Consider the following 16,127-nt stretch of genomic DNA (forward strand, 5'->3'; position numbering starts at 1 on the left):
GAGAGGTGAACACAGGCCCCCTCTCCCCTAGCTATGCCCCTGGCTGGCATCCTACTCAGGTTGTGGCTTTTACACAGTCCCCCCTCCTCCTGCTTGGATATTTGCTGACACAAAACCATTTCTCAGGTGTGCTCATAGGGTTTGGAGCCGGCTTCGACCCTGATTTCCCCCCGCCCCCATGAGAACCAGCTCCTTTTATTTGCTGCATTCCAATCCCTGTCCGGAGCAATCTCTTGGGCCAGTCTTGCCCTGAGCATTCCTTTTTACCTTAGAGATTCAGCTTTTAATAACTGCAGATGTTGCATTTTCAGGTAGCGACAATCCCCCCCTTCCACTGGGATGTAGATACAATAGCTTATGTAAACCTCATTAAGCTGCGTAACTTTTACAAGCCATGGGTGGAGGCTGCCTGAAGAGCATGATTGGTGACAGGTTGGCTTGGGACTCTACATAGACTCCAGTTGCAGCCTGGAGTTTATTAGGTGGCTGATCACGACAGGAGATAAGAAAGCCAAGTGGGAAGACCAGTTGTGTTGGTTCTTTTGGCTTTGTAGCTTCTCCTGTTAACACGTCTGTGTAATTCCCTGCTCTGAAATATCTCTACCACTTAAGACATGGTCCAACAAGCTGCATTAGAAGCTGCATTCGCTACAGGGCCCCAGATAGTGCTAAAGATAGTAGGAATGGGGAGTTTTGTGTTTTGGAAACAAATGTTTGAGGGGAAAAGGAAAGCAGATATGGTTGCCAGCCCTCCAGGCGTGTCCTGCAGTCTCCAGGAATCAGCATCAATGTCCAGGTGACCATTGAAGGCAATCCTGGGGACTGTTACAGTTGTGAAAATGATTAGAAAATATATTGGGGGGGGGGGAGAATATCCAGGAATAGCACTAATTAGAGCTGGCAACTGTAAAAACTCTCTCTCTGTGTGTGTGTGTGTGTGCATGCACAGACACGATTCTCAAGCAACTGCTCTTAACTTGGAATTTCATGTAAAACTGGAATTTCTATTTTTGTTAGAGAACAATCCAGCCAAAAGTTATGTCTTAAGCCTTGTTGATTTCAGTCAGGAAAAGTTAAGCATGTCCTTAACCCTTCTCTTGAAATACCAGGTGGCCATGGGGGGAACAATTGGTCCCACAGACAAGTAGCTTTTCTCCCCAGTTGGACCCTCAATTGCTGGAGTCACTCAAAGGAAAGACACTCTTCATGTATCAGACTGCAGACTCTCTTTCCCACAAAGCTTGTCTCTCCAAATGCACTTTGCCCCCTCTGTGTCCACTAAGCCTCTCTGGTGCTGCCACTGCTCCCTGCAAATATTATCTTTAAAAATTAAATAGTATCTTGCATACTGTTCAGCACATTGTCAAAGGAAGAGTGGGTGTATGCTGGCTCTGTGCCGGTCCAAACTGCATCCACTCTACTACCGGTAGCAATTGTGGAGAAGCTGCATGGCTCCTAAGATTTAATCAGAGATCTAGCACTGATTTTTTTGCATTGGGAACGATGGGGAATTGGGGCTACAACTTTGTCACAGCCATGGAGGCTCTTCGCACTCTGGTAGCATGGGTATGGTTTGGGTAGCACAGAGCCAGCACACGTGTGCCCTGCTCTTCCTTCGGTGGGGCACTGTGCAGTATGAAATCATTATTGTTATTAAAAAACCCAGTATCAGTTCAACTGATAGCCGAGAGTTACTGTGTGAATGTGGGGGTTATCATCCCATAGGGCCGCCATATGGAAAAGAGAGCAGGTCTCCTGTACGTTTAAGAAATGCATAAAAGAGGGGATTTCAGCAGGAAGCTTTACACACAGGACTTATACTCTGAATCTTCTCTGGAATGGAGTGGGCCGGTCCACACATTATCTGCATTTACCCCAAAGTCCCTGCGGGCCAGCAGGGACCAGTACAGATATGACTCTGTTTCCCCCCGAATTGAGGCTGCACATTCTGACTTAGCCCGAAGTATGTCCAGCTTAAAAAATCCTTTTAAAAGGCAGCCCTGTCGTCCCAACTAAGCCCACCCCAACCATCAAGGGTCGCTCCAGACCAGTATTTGCCCTTCTACCTGCCCCCATTTCTGTTTCAGAAATCTACCATATGGGACACAGCTTGCTCACCTAGAAATGCACTTTGCTGTTATCAATGTTATCCTCATAAGAATCATTTCAGAATGAGCGATCGTCTCCATAATAATTGGTACTAGCTGATCCGGTGCAGCCTTATGGAGAATAACCAAATCCAATATAACAATCTCCAGGGTTTTTTTGACAGACCCCCACGTTACCTCAGCAGCCAGTCTCCTTGTTAACAACGATTCAAGGCTGGTTTCTTGTGCAGAGGATGTACCCCCCTTCAGCCATTGACAGCGACTGGATTGTTGAGAACTACTTTGCTGCACATGGAATGTGGCTGGCTGGCTCTCTAAGTCAGATGACAGCGCTGTGGTCCAATTCATCTCCAGTTTGGACATCCTCCTCTTACAGGAGACCTGGACAATGGGGGATATTGTTCTGGAAGGTTTTCGGGTACTTTGTAATCCAGCCACCCCTAGGGTAAAAGGGGGACGGGCGAAAGGAGGTTTGGCAGTTCTGGTAGCCTCCTCCTTACATGTTACACTGACCCCCCTACCCTCTCCTGTCCCTTGGGCGTTGGCGGTTCTCCTGCAGTTTGGGCCTTTTCAGGTATTGCTATTCAATGTTTATTCTCCCTCTCAGCAGATCCGGCTCAGAACATCTGCACCCCTAGTTCTCCCTGTCTATCCCCCCATCTTCACCCCTCCTTCAGTTCCAGTCTGTTCCCCCCCTCCCAGTCTGCTTTTCCTTGCCCGCCCGCTGGTCTGGCCGGAGCTTTTGCTCTCTTTCGCTCTCCACCCACCGGCGGCGCTTTCCCTCACCAGATGGTGCTTTCCTTCCCTGCCAACTGGAAATGCTTTCCCTCACTGGCCGGCCGGGCTGGCACTTTCCCTTCCCCACATGCCGGCCAGCCAGCCACCACCATCATTTTCTCCCCCGTCCCTATTGCTGTCCAGGCAGCTGCTTGCGAACTCTTGCGAGAGCTGCCATACACAAGTTTAGCAGCAGGTACGCCTTGGAGAAATATATATAAAGATTTCGTACAATATAGTCAACAAATCTGTGTAAGGGCATTAGGATATCCATTTTGAACCTGTTTGGTTGTCATATCCTCATTCTATCCATGATATTCAGAGTGAAACAAATTTTTTGTTCACCAAAGCCTAGATAAATGTGTGCTATTAGATCGTTGCCATGGTAGTAGACGCAATCCATTATTTCTTTGCTTGCTTGTAAAAATTACCCAAAATATTTGTTTGAGCTGTGTTAACATTTCCAACTTGCTTCTGTCCATACACTGTGCAGAGAAACCTTTCCAGATCTGCATTTACTACATCTCCTACTTCTCCAGATGATCTTAATCAAATGAAAATGTCTTGCAATCTCTTATATTTGTCCTTTAAATTCAATCACACTTCTTCCCTTTTTTGGGAGAAAGTTTATTGTTTCCAGTAAAGGCATGCTGTTCTAACAATGCGTTGTGGGTTGCATCTGGTAAGGCTGTACGTACAGGTCAGTTTGATCAGTGTTCTGGTTTTTCCATTCCCCTTGTTTGGGATGAATATTTGCATAATAGCAGGAAAATTTCCTCTGAGAAGAATGACATCAGCATCACCACAGACTGAACCAGATGGCCACTGGTAAGCCTTTTTTGCAGTGCATGAGAAAAATGCAAAGTCACTCTGGCTGCATTTGCACGTAAGGTAGAACCACAGCTGAATGGGCCAGCGGTTCTGTGGATGTTACATCTGAAAGCAAGCAAATGGGCTTAGGCACAGCGACAAAACTGAGGGGTCAGATTTGGAACTCCAGTCGGAACCCCTGGATTGTAGTGAGTTTTGTCACCGCAACCCGAGGTTCTAGGCAGCCTATGGTACGTCCAAATTTGGAACCTCAGGCTACTTACAAGTTTCCTCCCCAGCATCTCCAAGATGGGGCTGAATGAGACACTCCTGCCTGCAACCATGGAGAAGCTGCTGCCAGTCTGTGTAGACAATACTGAGCTAGATGGACCAATGGTCTGACTTAGTATATGGCAGCTTCCTATGTTCCTATGAACCAGAGCCAGAGGGAGGAAGCTCCTCCTTCAACTCTGGTGTGATTGGCTGTGCAGGCTGTCCTTCAGTCAAGAAGGAAGCCCATACAGCCAACTCCACCTCCTCTCTGCAGTCTCACTGACTTCAGAGAAACTGCTCCCCAGTACATCTGAATTCCGGTGGGAGAGCAGGGGTGGTGGTCGAGTGGAGCCACAAGTCTATTGGGCCCATGTTGCATGTGAATGCAGCCACTAAGTTTGAACCAACTACTTCAGGAGCCATATTCATATGTTACGTTCAACATTCATATGACAAATGTGTATGTACACTGCAGTGGCAGCTGGTGATGTGGAAGGAGAAGGAGGTGGAAGTGACTGGGTAATAATATAGTAATTAATACACAAATTTATTTGTTAGCTACCCCATAGCAAATTGTTCTCTGGGTGGCCAATAACAACAAAACAATACAAACATCCAGTGAAAACACATTAGAGAGTTCCTGGAAACGCAGGCAGCTCTCCCATTCTGCCAAATAAAGACAGGAGACTACAGAGAAAAGAGAGGCAGAGAAAGAAAGAAAGATAAGAGAGATGGAGAGGAATAGATGAGTTTGGTAGGAGAAATGGTGGGGCAATTTCCCACCTGTTTGTAGTGACCAGCCTCGACAAATACACAGGTACAGATGTGTACACAGGTACAGTTATTGATACATTATGTTGAACACTTCCTATTTGTATCATTCATTTCTGGGGACCTTTAGCCAGGTTCACTTTTAAAATGAATGCGGGTACAGTAATTCACCCAAACACGTGTATGAGTGTACAGACAGCTGAACTCTGGTACAACATAATGTCTGAATAGGGTTGTGTGATCTGAAGAAAGCCGTTCAAACAAAGTTGTTCTCGTGATTTAAGATTTGTAACCATTGTTTGAAAAAATACAGTTCCCTCCCCGATTCCAGAATAGCTGAAGTTTTGTCTTGCCAAACACTCTTTATTATCCATCATAATATCCTGCACATCAGGACATTGCTGGTCTTGTGGTAGCAAGCATGAATTGTTCCCAGGGTCTGCCCTGGTTTGCATTTGAATGGGAGACTAGAAGTGTGAGCACTGTAAGATATTCCCCTTAGAGGATAGGGCCATTCTGGGAAAAGTGCCTGCATGCTTGAATGCAGAAGGTTCCAAAGTTCTTGCACTGTTGTTGTATCTGCTGTGTATGTTGTCAGCCATTAGGACCACTCAGGAATAATTTAGTCTGGATGTCCAAACAGAACCGCAGCTTAATTTCCTAAAAGACAGAGCCAGAAGGTAAAGTTCATCTGGATATTTTGTTATCTGCTCTGGATGCTTTATTTCCAACAGATCAATGTTTTTAAAAATATATTTCTTTTAAAACCTGAGCTATTATTTTGCTGGGGTGTTCCTTCCAAGGAAGTGAACATAGGAAGCTGCCATATACCGAGTCAGAACTTTGATCCATCTAGCTCAGAACTCGCTTCACAGACTGGCAGTGGCTTCTCCAAGGTTTCAGGCAGGATTCTCTCCCAGCCCTATCTGGTAGTTGCCAGGGAGGGAACCTGGAACATTCTGCTCTTCCCAGAACAGCTCCATCCCCTAAGGAATACCTTACTTTCCTCGCATATAGTCTCCCATTCAAATGCAAACGAGGGTGGACTGTTCTTAGCAAAGGGGACAATTCATGCTTGCTAGCAGAAGATCAGCTCTTCTCTCAAGTGGCAGTCTTGTAAGTGTGTGTGGGGAATTGGGGAAGATACCTGACCACATCTTGGATTTTGATGAAGAGAGGTATACTGCTACAGCAAAGAAAGTCTCCATTATGCAATTGATGAAACTGTGGGAGAAGAACCACATTTAGCACATGTATTAGAGCTCTCTTCATACATTAGACTCCTGGAGGGCCAGTGTGTGAGACAATGGAGAGAAGTATGCCAGCTTTACCAAGCCCCTGTACTGATACACACTTTGGCCATGTCCATCAGCTCTCCCCATTGTCAGTATATACGGAAAGTTTCTTTTCAGGACCCTGTCAGGAGAGAAGGTAATGCACTTACATTTGTATGTAATGATCACAAGGGTTGTTCAGACTTTTCTTATCAGCAGCCATCACTGGCAAAGAACTCCAGCCTCTTCAGAATTAAAAAAAAAGAAACAGCAACTCATGAATATTAAAAACAGGTGCTGGAAGCGAAATTCAAGGGATGATAACGTCTGCTGGTTTGGGGTAACCCGCTCATTGATCCAAGCCAGTAGCTTTTGAATGGTGCTTTAGTTACTTTTATTCCAGTCTTGGAGGAGAGGCGTGGCTAAAAAAGAGCCCTGAAGGCAGATTGCACTTGCCTCTCTGTACATAATAGCAGTGGGGAAGTAACTTGCCTAGGGAGTAAGAGGTTGCTGGTTTGAATCCCAGACTATGGGAAACACCTATAGCAGCAATATGGAGAGATGCTGACAGACATCATCTCATACTGCACGGGAGATAGCAATGATAAGCCCCTCCTGTATTCTACCAAAGAAAACCACATGGCTCTGTGGTCACCAGGTCACAAGGACACTGACTCGACGGCATAACTTTTCCTCCCTACTTACCTTTAAACCATTAATATTAAGCCAGCATGGTGTAGTGGTTAGAGTGCTGGACTAGGACCGGGGAGACCCACGTTCAAATCCCCATTCAGCCATGAAACTAGCTGGGTGACTCTGGGCCTGTCACTTCACTCTCAGCCTAACCTACTTCACAGGGTTGTTGTGAGGAGAAACCTAAGTATGTAGTACACCGCTCTGGGCTCCTTGGAGGAAGAGCGGGATAGAAATGTAATAATAATAATAATAATAATAATAATAACAACAACAACAACAACAACAACAACAACAATAATATAATAAGAAATAGAAAAAATCACCAAATACAAAGATCTACAAATTGAAATTGAAAGTCTGTGACAGAAAAAGACCAAAATAATCCCAGTGGTAATTGGCGCCCTGGGTGCAGTTCCAGAAGACCTTGAAGAGCACCTCCACACCATAGGGGCCACAGAAATCCCCATCAGCCAATTACAAAAAGCAGCTTTACTGGGAACAGCCTATATTCTGTGATGATATCTATAACCATTGACAATAAAATTCAGCCATCCCAGGTCCTTGGGAAGGACTCGATGTCTGGATAAAACAAACCAGTCAATAACACCTGTCTGACTGTGTAAACAAGATAATAATAAATAAATAATATTCCCAGTTGAACTCCACAATTTTGTCCTTCCATACCACAACTCTCTCTTCTGGATTCTACAATACACTGTCTACATACATGAAGGTTTCACTTTAAGCAAATCTTGATTCAGTTTTCCAAATGGTTTTTGTTTTTTTTAATGTAAGGAGCATTAAGTGTCCTTTGGTGAGTATCTGTGTAGTGCAGTTGTCAAAAGGAGATCTCTCATAAAGATTCTGTTGTACAAACGCACTATTCTAGGTTACAAGCATACAAAGGATACAGATACTAAGATCTTTAGTCTTTTCTTCTGATTAGTTGTTCCCTTTTGTTCAACTGAGGCCTCAGCACAATAATGTAACATTTGGGTGAAAAAATGCAACCCAGCAGCCCAGCACTGGAGGCTAAGATGGAGAAGATCTCCACAGCTACCATGTACTTTCCCTTTGCGCTCAGATAAGTTGGAACAAAGGAGAGCCAAACACTGCAAAAGACCAACATGCTGAAAGTGATAAATTTGGCTTCATTGAAACTGTCAGGCAGCTTCCTGGCAAGAAATGCCACAGTGAAACTGACAATGGCCAGGAAGCTCATGAAGCCCAGGACACAGTAAAACATAGTCACAGACCCTTCATTGCATTCGAGTACAATTTCTTCCATCACTGAGTGCCTGTCAGTATCTGGGAAAGGGGCTGAGGTGGCCAGCCACACAGTACAAATGCCTGCTTGAAGAAGGGAGCAGGAAAGAACAATGGAGGTGGCCAGTCTTTCCCCCAACCACTTCCTCATCCCGCTTCCTGGTTTGGTGGCCATGAAAGCCAGAACCACCGTGATGGTTTTTGCCAGCACACAAGAAATAGCCACTGAGAAGATGATACCAAAAACAGTTTGTCGGAGGAGACAGGTCATCCTCTCCGGTGGGCCAATGAATAGCAATGCTGAAAGGAAGGAGAGCAGGAGGGAGGTGAGGAGAGCATAGGAGAGGCTCCGGTTGTTGGCTTTGACAATGGGAGTGTTGTGGTTCTTCATAAATATTCCTAGCACGAGGAATGTGATGAGAGAAAAGGAAACCGCATTACAGGCTAAACTGAGCCCCAAAGGTTCTTCATAAGACAGGAAGGTTACAACTTTGGGTATGCAAAAATCCTGTTTTTTGTTTGGGTAGTTTTCATCTGGGCATTTATCACAATCATTCATATCTGCAGAAAGAGAAGACATGCTCTTAAACATATAAATATTCAGTAAATCTGTATGACACGCCACAGCTGTTCCTCCCAGATCTAATAGGTAAGATTTCTTGACTTCTCAAGTCAGCACATCCATTCATTGCTAATGCTGGGAAATGCGGCTGGTTTCAGTGTTGTGGAGTTTCTTAGGTTTCAAGCAGCATCTTGGGTGAATCTCAAAGAGTCCTGTTAATCATGGCTGGTTTCCACAAGGAATGACCTCCTTGTGCAGCACCAGTGGAGGCATCTGAACAGAGTTTACTTTCAGGCCCAACATTGCAGTAGTCAGGTATTATCTTACCATAGCATGAATGATGCTGCTAGGTTTAGAACATGCATTACTAATGAAGTTTCTATCAGGCAATACTGACTGATGGGTCAATAAGAGACCCAATTTTGAGAACTGAGTTGAGCAGGGGAAGCTTAACCCCATCCCTGAAAAGTCACCTCTTTAAATGTCACCAGAACTGACCACTATGTTTACCTCAGCCTATTTTGACTCTTGGTTGAAATCAGTTTAGACCGTTCCTGATTTGAGAAGGAAATAATAATAAAACACAGTGTTGTTTGTTCTGAAATCCCACACTCCAGGTTTGGAACAACCTTAATAAAGTTGAGTGCACTGTGGTGTTTCATCCACCATCCTTCATTATATTGTCTAAAAGTGCCCTTTTTTTACTAAGAAGAATAATGGGGTATCAACAACCCCTATTGCACTCCATGTTAAATTAAAGTACTGTGCACTGGGGTTGGTGGGACTCCACAAAATACCATAATAATACTGTAGGCATGCTTCATGTCCCTGGATGCTGAGAATTCACTTTGTCTCATCCTTTACGGAATTAATTTTTGTTAATAATGCTGGATACCCCACCCCTACGCTTTAGTTTGCATAAGTGGATTGAGAAATGACAGAATAAGGCCTATAGTGCCGCATTTACATGTTACGTGGATCTGAGAGCCCAATGGACCTGTGATATCTCTCTCTCACACACACACACACACACACACACACACACACACACACACACACACTGTAGTGCAGTAGGATGTAACGTTGCCACCTTCAAACCTCAGGTAAGAGCGCCAAAACTCACTACAAACACTTTTGTGTCCGAACCATGGTTGCACGTGTTCGGACATACTAGAAATTCAGCCTTCGGCCCCTTCAAATCCAGTTTCCTGTTAAGTGCAAATGGGGCCAATGATACATTATTGGAGTTGTTGATCACTGGAAGATGAAGTATTGACTTATTAAGGTACTTGTCTGATGTAAAATTTGAACATATGCAAACCTGATGCCCAAAGAGGGGATGAATTTGGATTAGATGGGGAAGAAGAGAAAAAGGGATACAAAAACTCTGGGTTAATCAGAAGCTGGATGCACAAACCTATCCTCCAATCAGCAGACAGTCTCTGGGAAAATATATCAGGTGAAGATAGAAGTGAGGAGACTTTGGGGGTTACCTCAGGAGAGAAGGAAGAAGCAGCAGCAGCCTAGGAGAGTGGGAAGTACCAAAGTGGAAGTTGGTCAGTAAAGCCAGAGGGTGGCTGGGAGGAGAAAGTCCCAGGACAGGAAAGGCTGTTTTCTTCTCCAAGAAGGAGCAGCAGCAAGAAGAAGAAGAAGGAGACCTTGGATGGAAAGAGTCCCTCAGGAAAGGCAATTCTGCAGCTGTGTCTTTAGAAGGCGTGAAATAAGGAAGGCTGAGAGAGAAGGCTCCCCCAGCATCTGTGAATTGAACCGGGCTAGAATCAGATCAGTTCAGGGGAACTGGTAAAGGGAAAATAATTTTGTCTGGCAAAACTATGGAGTGTTAGGGATGGTAATCTGGTTTTGGAGCTGGTTTAGGGGAAAATGCTAATCCAGCCTACCCTTACTTCATGCCTTCACCTCTTTGTAAGTGTAACAAGCAAGCAACACCAGCATATATTATATTAACACAAAACCTCCTCTTATTTTGTTTCCCCACAATAAAGTTATTTTGTTTTGTTTCTTTTATATTAGGGGTGTGCACTGGCCGCGGTCCTAGCTGAGGTCTGAATTTGGGCCAGTGACCCAATCTGTGGTTTGGCGAACCAGTTTGGTCGGGTTCGTCTGAACTGTGGACTGGTCTGATGGTGCGATGTGACCTTGGGGTGGGGGTGGTGAGCGGCACTTACCTAGTGCATGACCGCCAATCCAGGCAGCTTCCTGCTGCTGCAGTGCTACCCCCAACAGCCCCCATGCAGTGGTGGCATGGCTCGGTCACTCACCTGGCCTCTGTGTATGAAAGAAGCTGCAAGGAGCAGTGTTCATGCAGGTAAGGGCCTGCCGTCTGTGAACATGACACCCCCATTTAATATCTTGTCTCTGCTTGTCTATTTCTACATTCTCGCACACTTACACAAATCTCATTACCAGATTTCCCCCCCCCATGGTATTGTTTTTCTTTTGATCCTAAAATGGGTAGATGGTGGCAGTGGGATAAGTAATTGAAGGGAAGTCTTTTGTTGAAAAGGGGATTCCTAAACGCCATCCTGTTACAGGTGGTTAGACCGGAACCTGTTCCCTCCATACCTTGTAGGAAGAGAGCACAGAAACCGAAGCCACATTCAGACATTATTCCATGGAACCTGTACTTGTGTATGGCCTCTGGGGAAGCCCCAGAAGTCCCGCCCGGTGTGTCAATCACTTATTTCCCCCAATGTGCCACTCAAGCTTGCAGTTGTCATCTTAAGAAGTGAAGGCTGTAAGTGTGATGACAGGCACTTCCCTGATGGAAAGCTTTTTGCTTCCCTCTGCTGCCCAACCAAGCCTCTCGGGAATTCAGCTGCTGGTTTAGGTCTGAAAGAAACCACGTATAAAACCCACCTTCAACCTTGGGTTCATATCAAGGTTTATTGGAACCAAGTGGATTAGATAAAACCGAGACTGGTCAGTTCAGACAGCATGACCAATCTTGTTTTCTTTCTCACCTAAACTGGAAATAGAATTCCTGGGTGAGTCTGAATTCTGTACTTGCTCTCCAGTGATCTCAGTGGATACTTTTCAGCTTTCACCACCTTTGAAGTCGGTGCAGCTGTCCATGCATCATTGCAAGGTCCTTACACCAAACCTGATACTTCTCCAGACCGTTTAAAAAACAAACACCACACACACAATAGGATTGCACTGTTAATCACACACCAAAGAAAAGTACCTGACATTTGCTTGATTTCATATTTATGTCCTGTTGGATTACAGCCAATCTGTTTGATAACTTTGTCCAGTATCATTCTTACCCCTTTCTCTGGAAATCTTCCCTTTTGGACAAGGGGTACAATCATAGCAGCAAAATGGCTCCCCTTCCTTCATTATCTTCCTAGAGCCTGGATAGCAACTCTCACTACACACAGAAAGTGGCTGTACCTACATTGTTAAAGAAAGAGGACAATTCTAATAATGATCTTGGCATTTCTACAGTTCTGGAGCCTTTCCATATGTTACTGCATAGATAGGGTATTTCATTAATGCATGCATTACACAGCATTGTTCAGCATTGTTCAGCATGTACAGCATTGTTCCACATTCATTATGGAAACTGGTCAGTCTTCTAAAATTTCTCATATGTCCTGTTTGATAATACCTTATTCTGATAATGTATATTATTTATGTTCCACACTTTTTGAACCACGGAGAAATAGTGATGGTGTCCATACTGTTCCATTAACACACCATGCGGAATTTAACACCCACTAATAATAACAATTCCCAAACTGTGTTATGAATCATAGCTTTTAAATAACCTAATAGATACATATGATATTTAGAACTGATCCCAACAAAAGCTTTTCTCACCACAGGCTAATTAATATGGGATTTTACAGTGCTTTATAGCCCTAATGACTTTATCCAGCATTTTTATTGACAGTTTTTAACTGTTTTAGTATATATATATATATATATATATATATATATATATATATATATATAATTGCATTGTAATTTTTAATTTGTAAGCTAGTCTGAGACAGTAGTGAAGAATGGGACAAGAATCACAAACTAAAACATGGTTTTGTTTTCATACACATGCATACTGTGTTCTTTATGGTTTTTGCATATTATTTGTTTCCACAGGTGGATCAAAATCATTTTAGGACATATACATTCAACACTAGACAATGTCTGAAAAATGTGGCTCCCACTAATATCTACTTATTTGATGTAGTTCCTGAAAGTGTCTTGTTGAAGCAAACAAGTGGCTTCACCATTATCATCACATTTGATATTTTTCAGCCTTTTGTCACTTCATTGCCTGCCACATACAACTGTCAGGTGAACAGAAATTGACAACAGGTGAAGTCATATCTGTGCTTGAGCTAGACAATGCCAGTAGCTTCAGGGAACTGTAGGGAACTGTCATATATAATAAGTCACTATGCATGTGGGTAACATCTAGTTTGGTCCTATGGATGTAGTTTGGTTGAATGTTAAAAAACAGCAATTTGGATTTTGAGTATGTTCAAAACAGTAAAGATGTAATATTGTTAATGTCCTCTCCCCATTTCTAATTTCGTAAAGTTAAGATGACAGTCACCTGCCCGGAAGCTTGTGCAGCATCATTTCATCTATTTATGAATTGTGCTTTGTCCATACAAAAATCACTGGCCAACATGTTGTGCAGCAATATGAGGCAGAACAAGGGCCCCACCTTTGCAGAGAAACTGGAGACTAGCTGCACTGAAGGTGTGCTGTGCAGTCGAGTGCCCAGGCAGGGGATAGGGAAGTGATTTTTGCTTCTCTCCCTTCCCTGCAAAAGCCCTTTTGCTACCAGAAATGTGTCCCTGAGGATTGCACAGCCCTCAGGGACATATTTCTGGAAGTGAATGGGCTTTTGCAGGGATGAAAGAGAAGTGAAAATCACTTCTCTCCACCCCTCTCCGTGTATGCTTGGCTGCACAGCAAGTCTTCAGCACAGCTATTCTTCAGCTTTCTGCAAGGGCATAGCCCATGTTCCACCTTTGTATTACTGCACAACATGTAGTCCGTCATTTTATAGAGTCCTTCATTGCTCAAAGTAATTAATTCTAAACATGAGAAGAGGAAGTCAATCCTCATTCAAAACAGGAAACTTGGTTAGGCGTTATACCATGCATAGATGCCATAGCTGGAAACAGCGTTTGTGAGAGTGCGTCAGCAAACTCTGCCCCACAATACATGTTGATGCGATCTGTAACATCACTCCCCACACAGGCAAAAGCTTTAACTTGGAAAAGATGTGCCCTGTATTTCCAATCATGGGCAGAATTATTCCTTAAGCGCAGACCAACATTATACTCATGGATTACAGAGAGTTTTAGGATTGCGTGGGACCTCCCAGTGTGCTCTCATGAATGCTGTACCTGGACGGAGATTTAAAGGTCATTCACACGACTGCTGTGTGTGGGGCTGGGGCGGGCGGGGGAAAGGAAGGATTGTACCTATCTTTCCCCCCAGATGATCCCTGTTGTTTCCTCGGCTGTGCCACTCACACGCCCACACAAGCTTCACTGCCGTGAGCGGAACAGCCATCTGGAGGCCGGAGAAATGAAACCTGGCCTCCAGAAATTCCACAATGCACCACGTGAAGAGCAAAGCGCATTGGGCTATTGCCACACTGCCGGGTGCTCCAGCTGCCTGGGTCTATGAACGCTCAGGCTGCAGGCAGCCCAAGCCGGTTAGGGTTAGGGTTCATATTAATATTCATAATAAATATATATATATATATATATATATATATATATATATATATATACACTTTATAAATATTAATAAATATTAATAAATATTAGTAATAAAGCATTAATAAACATGACTGGGGTAGAAGGATGTATATGTGTGTGTATATATATAATTTATTAATATTAATAAATATTAATACATATTAATAATAAAGCATAATAAAGCTTAATAAATATGACTGGGGACTGGGCTAGAAGGGCATCCTTGTGCCTTTCTACCTCCATATAAGCCCAGGAAAAAACCCAAGCTACAGAAGTGAAGAGTTCCAGGATCGGGACTGATCCCAGCGCTCCACACTAGTGGCCCTACCCAGGTAGGGTTGTACAAGCCTGGGTAGGGCTACTCATGCGAATGAGCTCTTATTGCCCTTCAAAACCGGAGACTTCCCAAACAGCTGACAATTGCATCCTACCTTGTTAAACCATCTGTGCCATGTTATGGCGTCTTCATGGATGGTGAATGCTTGTCCTGGAGGAGCTTGGGGATCCATCCTCCCAACTTTCACCCGATGGAAGGACTGGTTGGAGGAAACAACCCAGTTGATAATATCAAATCCAGCTACTAACTCCCCATTTGGAGTGAAGGAAACTTTGTCTCCAGCACTATTGTTAAATGAGATCCCTCTCAGAAAGTAATGGAGCTGGGTGGGGGGGAAAGGCAAGAATTTAGGAAACACTTCAGTGTTCTAAGTTTATGACTCAGAGACCACTGGACAAAACACTGCTTGCACAACCACAATTACAACTGTGCAAATAGTGTATTCTAAGACCACAAAGGGGAAAGCAGAGAAAGCTATTTGAAATATTAACAACTGTATTATTGGTGACTGGAGAAGAGAAAAAGGAAGATGAAGCTATTGGCACACAAAGTTGTGGTGATGGTTCATTCACAGGTTGGAGTCTGATGAGATAGATACATTTTATTAGTCTTTGACCAGTACAGGAGCCTGTAATATTTGGTTCTCTGCCACGTGACAATGTGGAGCCCATTACCTGCCATAACTGTTGAATCTGAAGCTTCAGTTCCCTTCCATCCACCATTGCTCTCTGTTTGAGTCTAGATGAGGACATGGCATGTAAGGCGTGAGCCACAGCATAGACAGCATTGTACACACTGTAGCTGTGGCCAGTCATGCTCATTTCAAAGAAAGGCCCAGGAAGACTCTCCAGCTTCTCTTCCCCTGTGCAAATATTCCCCTCACCCTCCACTGTATTGGAGAATTCACAGTCAAAGGCCTGTTTCCAGAAGTCCCTAATAAAACCATCACTTCTTGTGCTGGAAGGTCTTCTGCTCTCAAGAAACGGCCTAAACCTTGGTAGTTCCCTTGAGTGAATTGTGAAGGATATTGCACCATGGAATATTTCTGTATCCCAGTCCTTTTGATAGTAAGCTGAAGTGAGCTCTATCTGGGCTGTCATTATCCAAACATGACCTTTGGGTTCATTTGTCCCAAATTCTAGATGTGATAATTTAGCTAGTTTAGGAAACCACCTCATCCACACCATGGAACTAGATTGTCCATAGATCACCAAAACGTTGGTTTTGCTCCTAATTATTTTTTCACATAATATTATCCCATTTTCCAGAACGTCCAATGAATCACTCCTAAAAGTAAACTTGGGCATTCGTTCTATGAGGGCAAAACAAATACCATTCTGGGAAAAAAGTGGACTCACAGTGTTTATAAATCTTTCTGCATTGTCATTGTCATTGGTAAGAATGACCCCAATCCATGTCCAGTTGAAATGCTTAAGAAAGGCCAGAATTCCAGCATATTGATGGACTTCATTAGGAGTCATTTGGTAGAAGGAAAGGCCTGGAGTT

General features: G+C 43.8%; 1 protein-coding gene across 1 annotated transcript; it reads right to left on the minus strand.

Annotated features, from left to right (window-relative positions):
• Window positions 1-7,634: 7,634 nt before the first annotated feature.
• Window positions 7,635-15,721, minus strand: LOC128330952 (vomeronasal type-2 receptor 26-like). Its single transcript, XM_053264319.1, has 4 exons — window positions 15,296-15,721; window positions 14,716-14,943; window positions 11,825-11,951; window positions 7,635-8,536 (listed from the first exon to the last, which is right to left on the minus strand). Exons 1-4 carry the CDS (start codon window positions 15,719-15,721, stop codon window positions 7,635-7,637), a joined length of 1,683 nt encoding a protein of 560 aa, XP_053120294.1.
• Window positions 15,722-16,127: the final 406 nt, after the last annotated feature.

This window comes from Hemicordylus capensis, chromosome 6 (genome assembly GCF_027244095.1).
Source record: "Hemicordylus capensis ecotype Gifberg chromosome 6, rHemCap1.1.pri, whole genome shotgun sequence".
NCBI lineage: Eukaryota > Metazoa > Chordata > Lepidosauria > Squamata > Cordylidae > Hemicordylus > Hemicordylus capensis.

What these genes read in the sequence shown, in the direction of transcription:
- LOC128330952 (XM_053264319.1), bottom strand. Translation starts at nt 15,721, where the DNA reads ATGACAGCCCAGATAGAGCTCACTTCAGCTTACTATCAAAAGGACTGG. An exon ending in AGATTCAACAGTTATGGCAG is followed by an intron (nt 14,944 to 15,295) that starts GTAATGGGCTCC and finishes CCCCCCACCCAG; the next exon opens with CTCCATTACTTTCTGAGAGG. An exon ending in GGCACAGATGGTTTAACAAG is followed by an intron (nt 11,952 to 14,715) that starts GTAGGATGCAAT and finishes TTAACAATGTAG; the next exon opens with GTACAGCCACTTTCTGTGTG.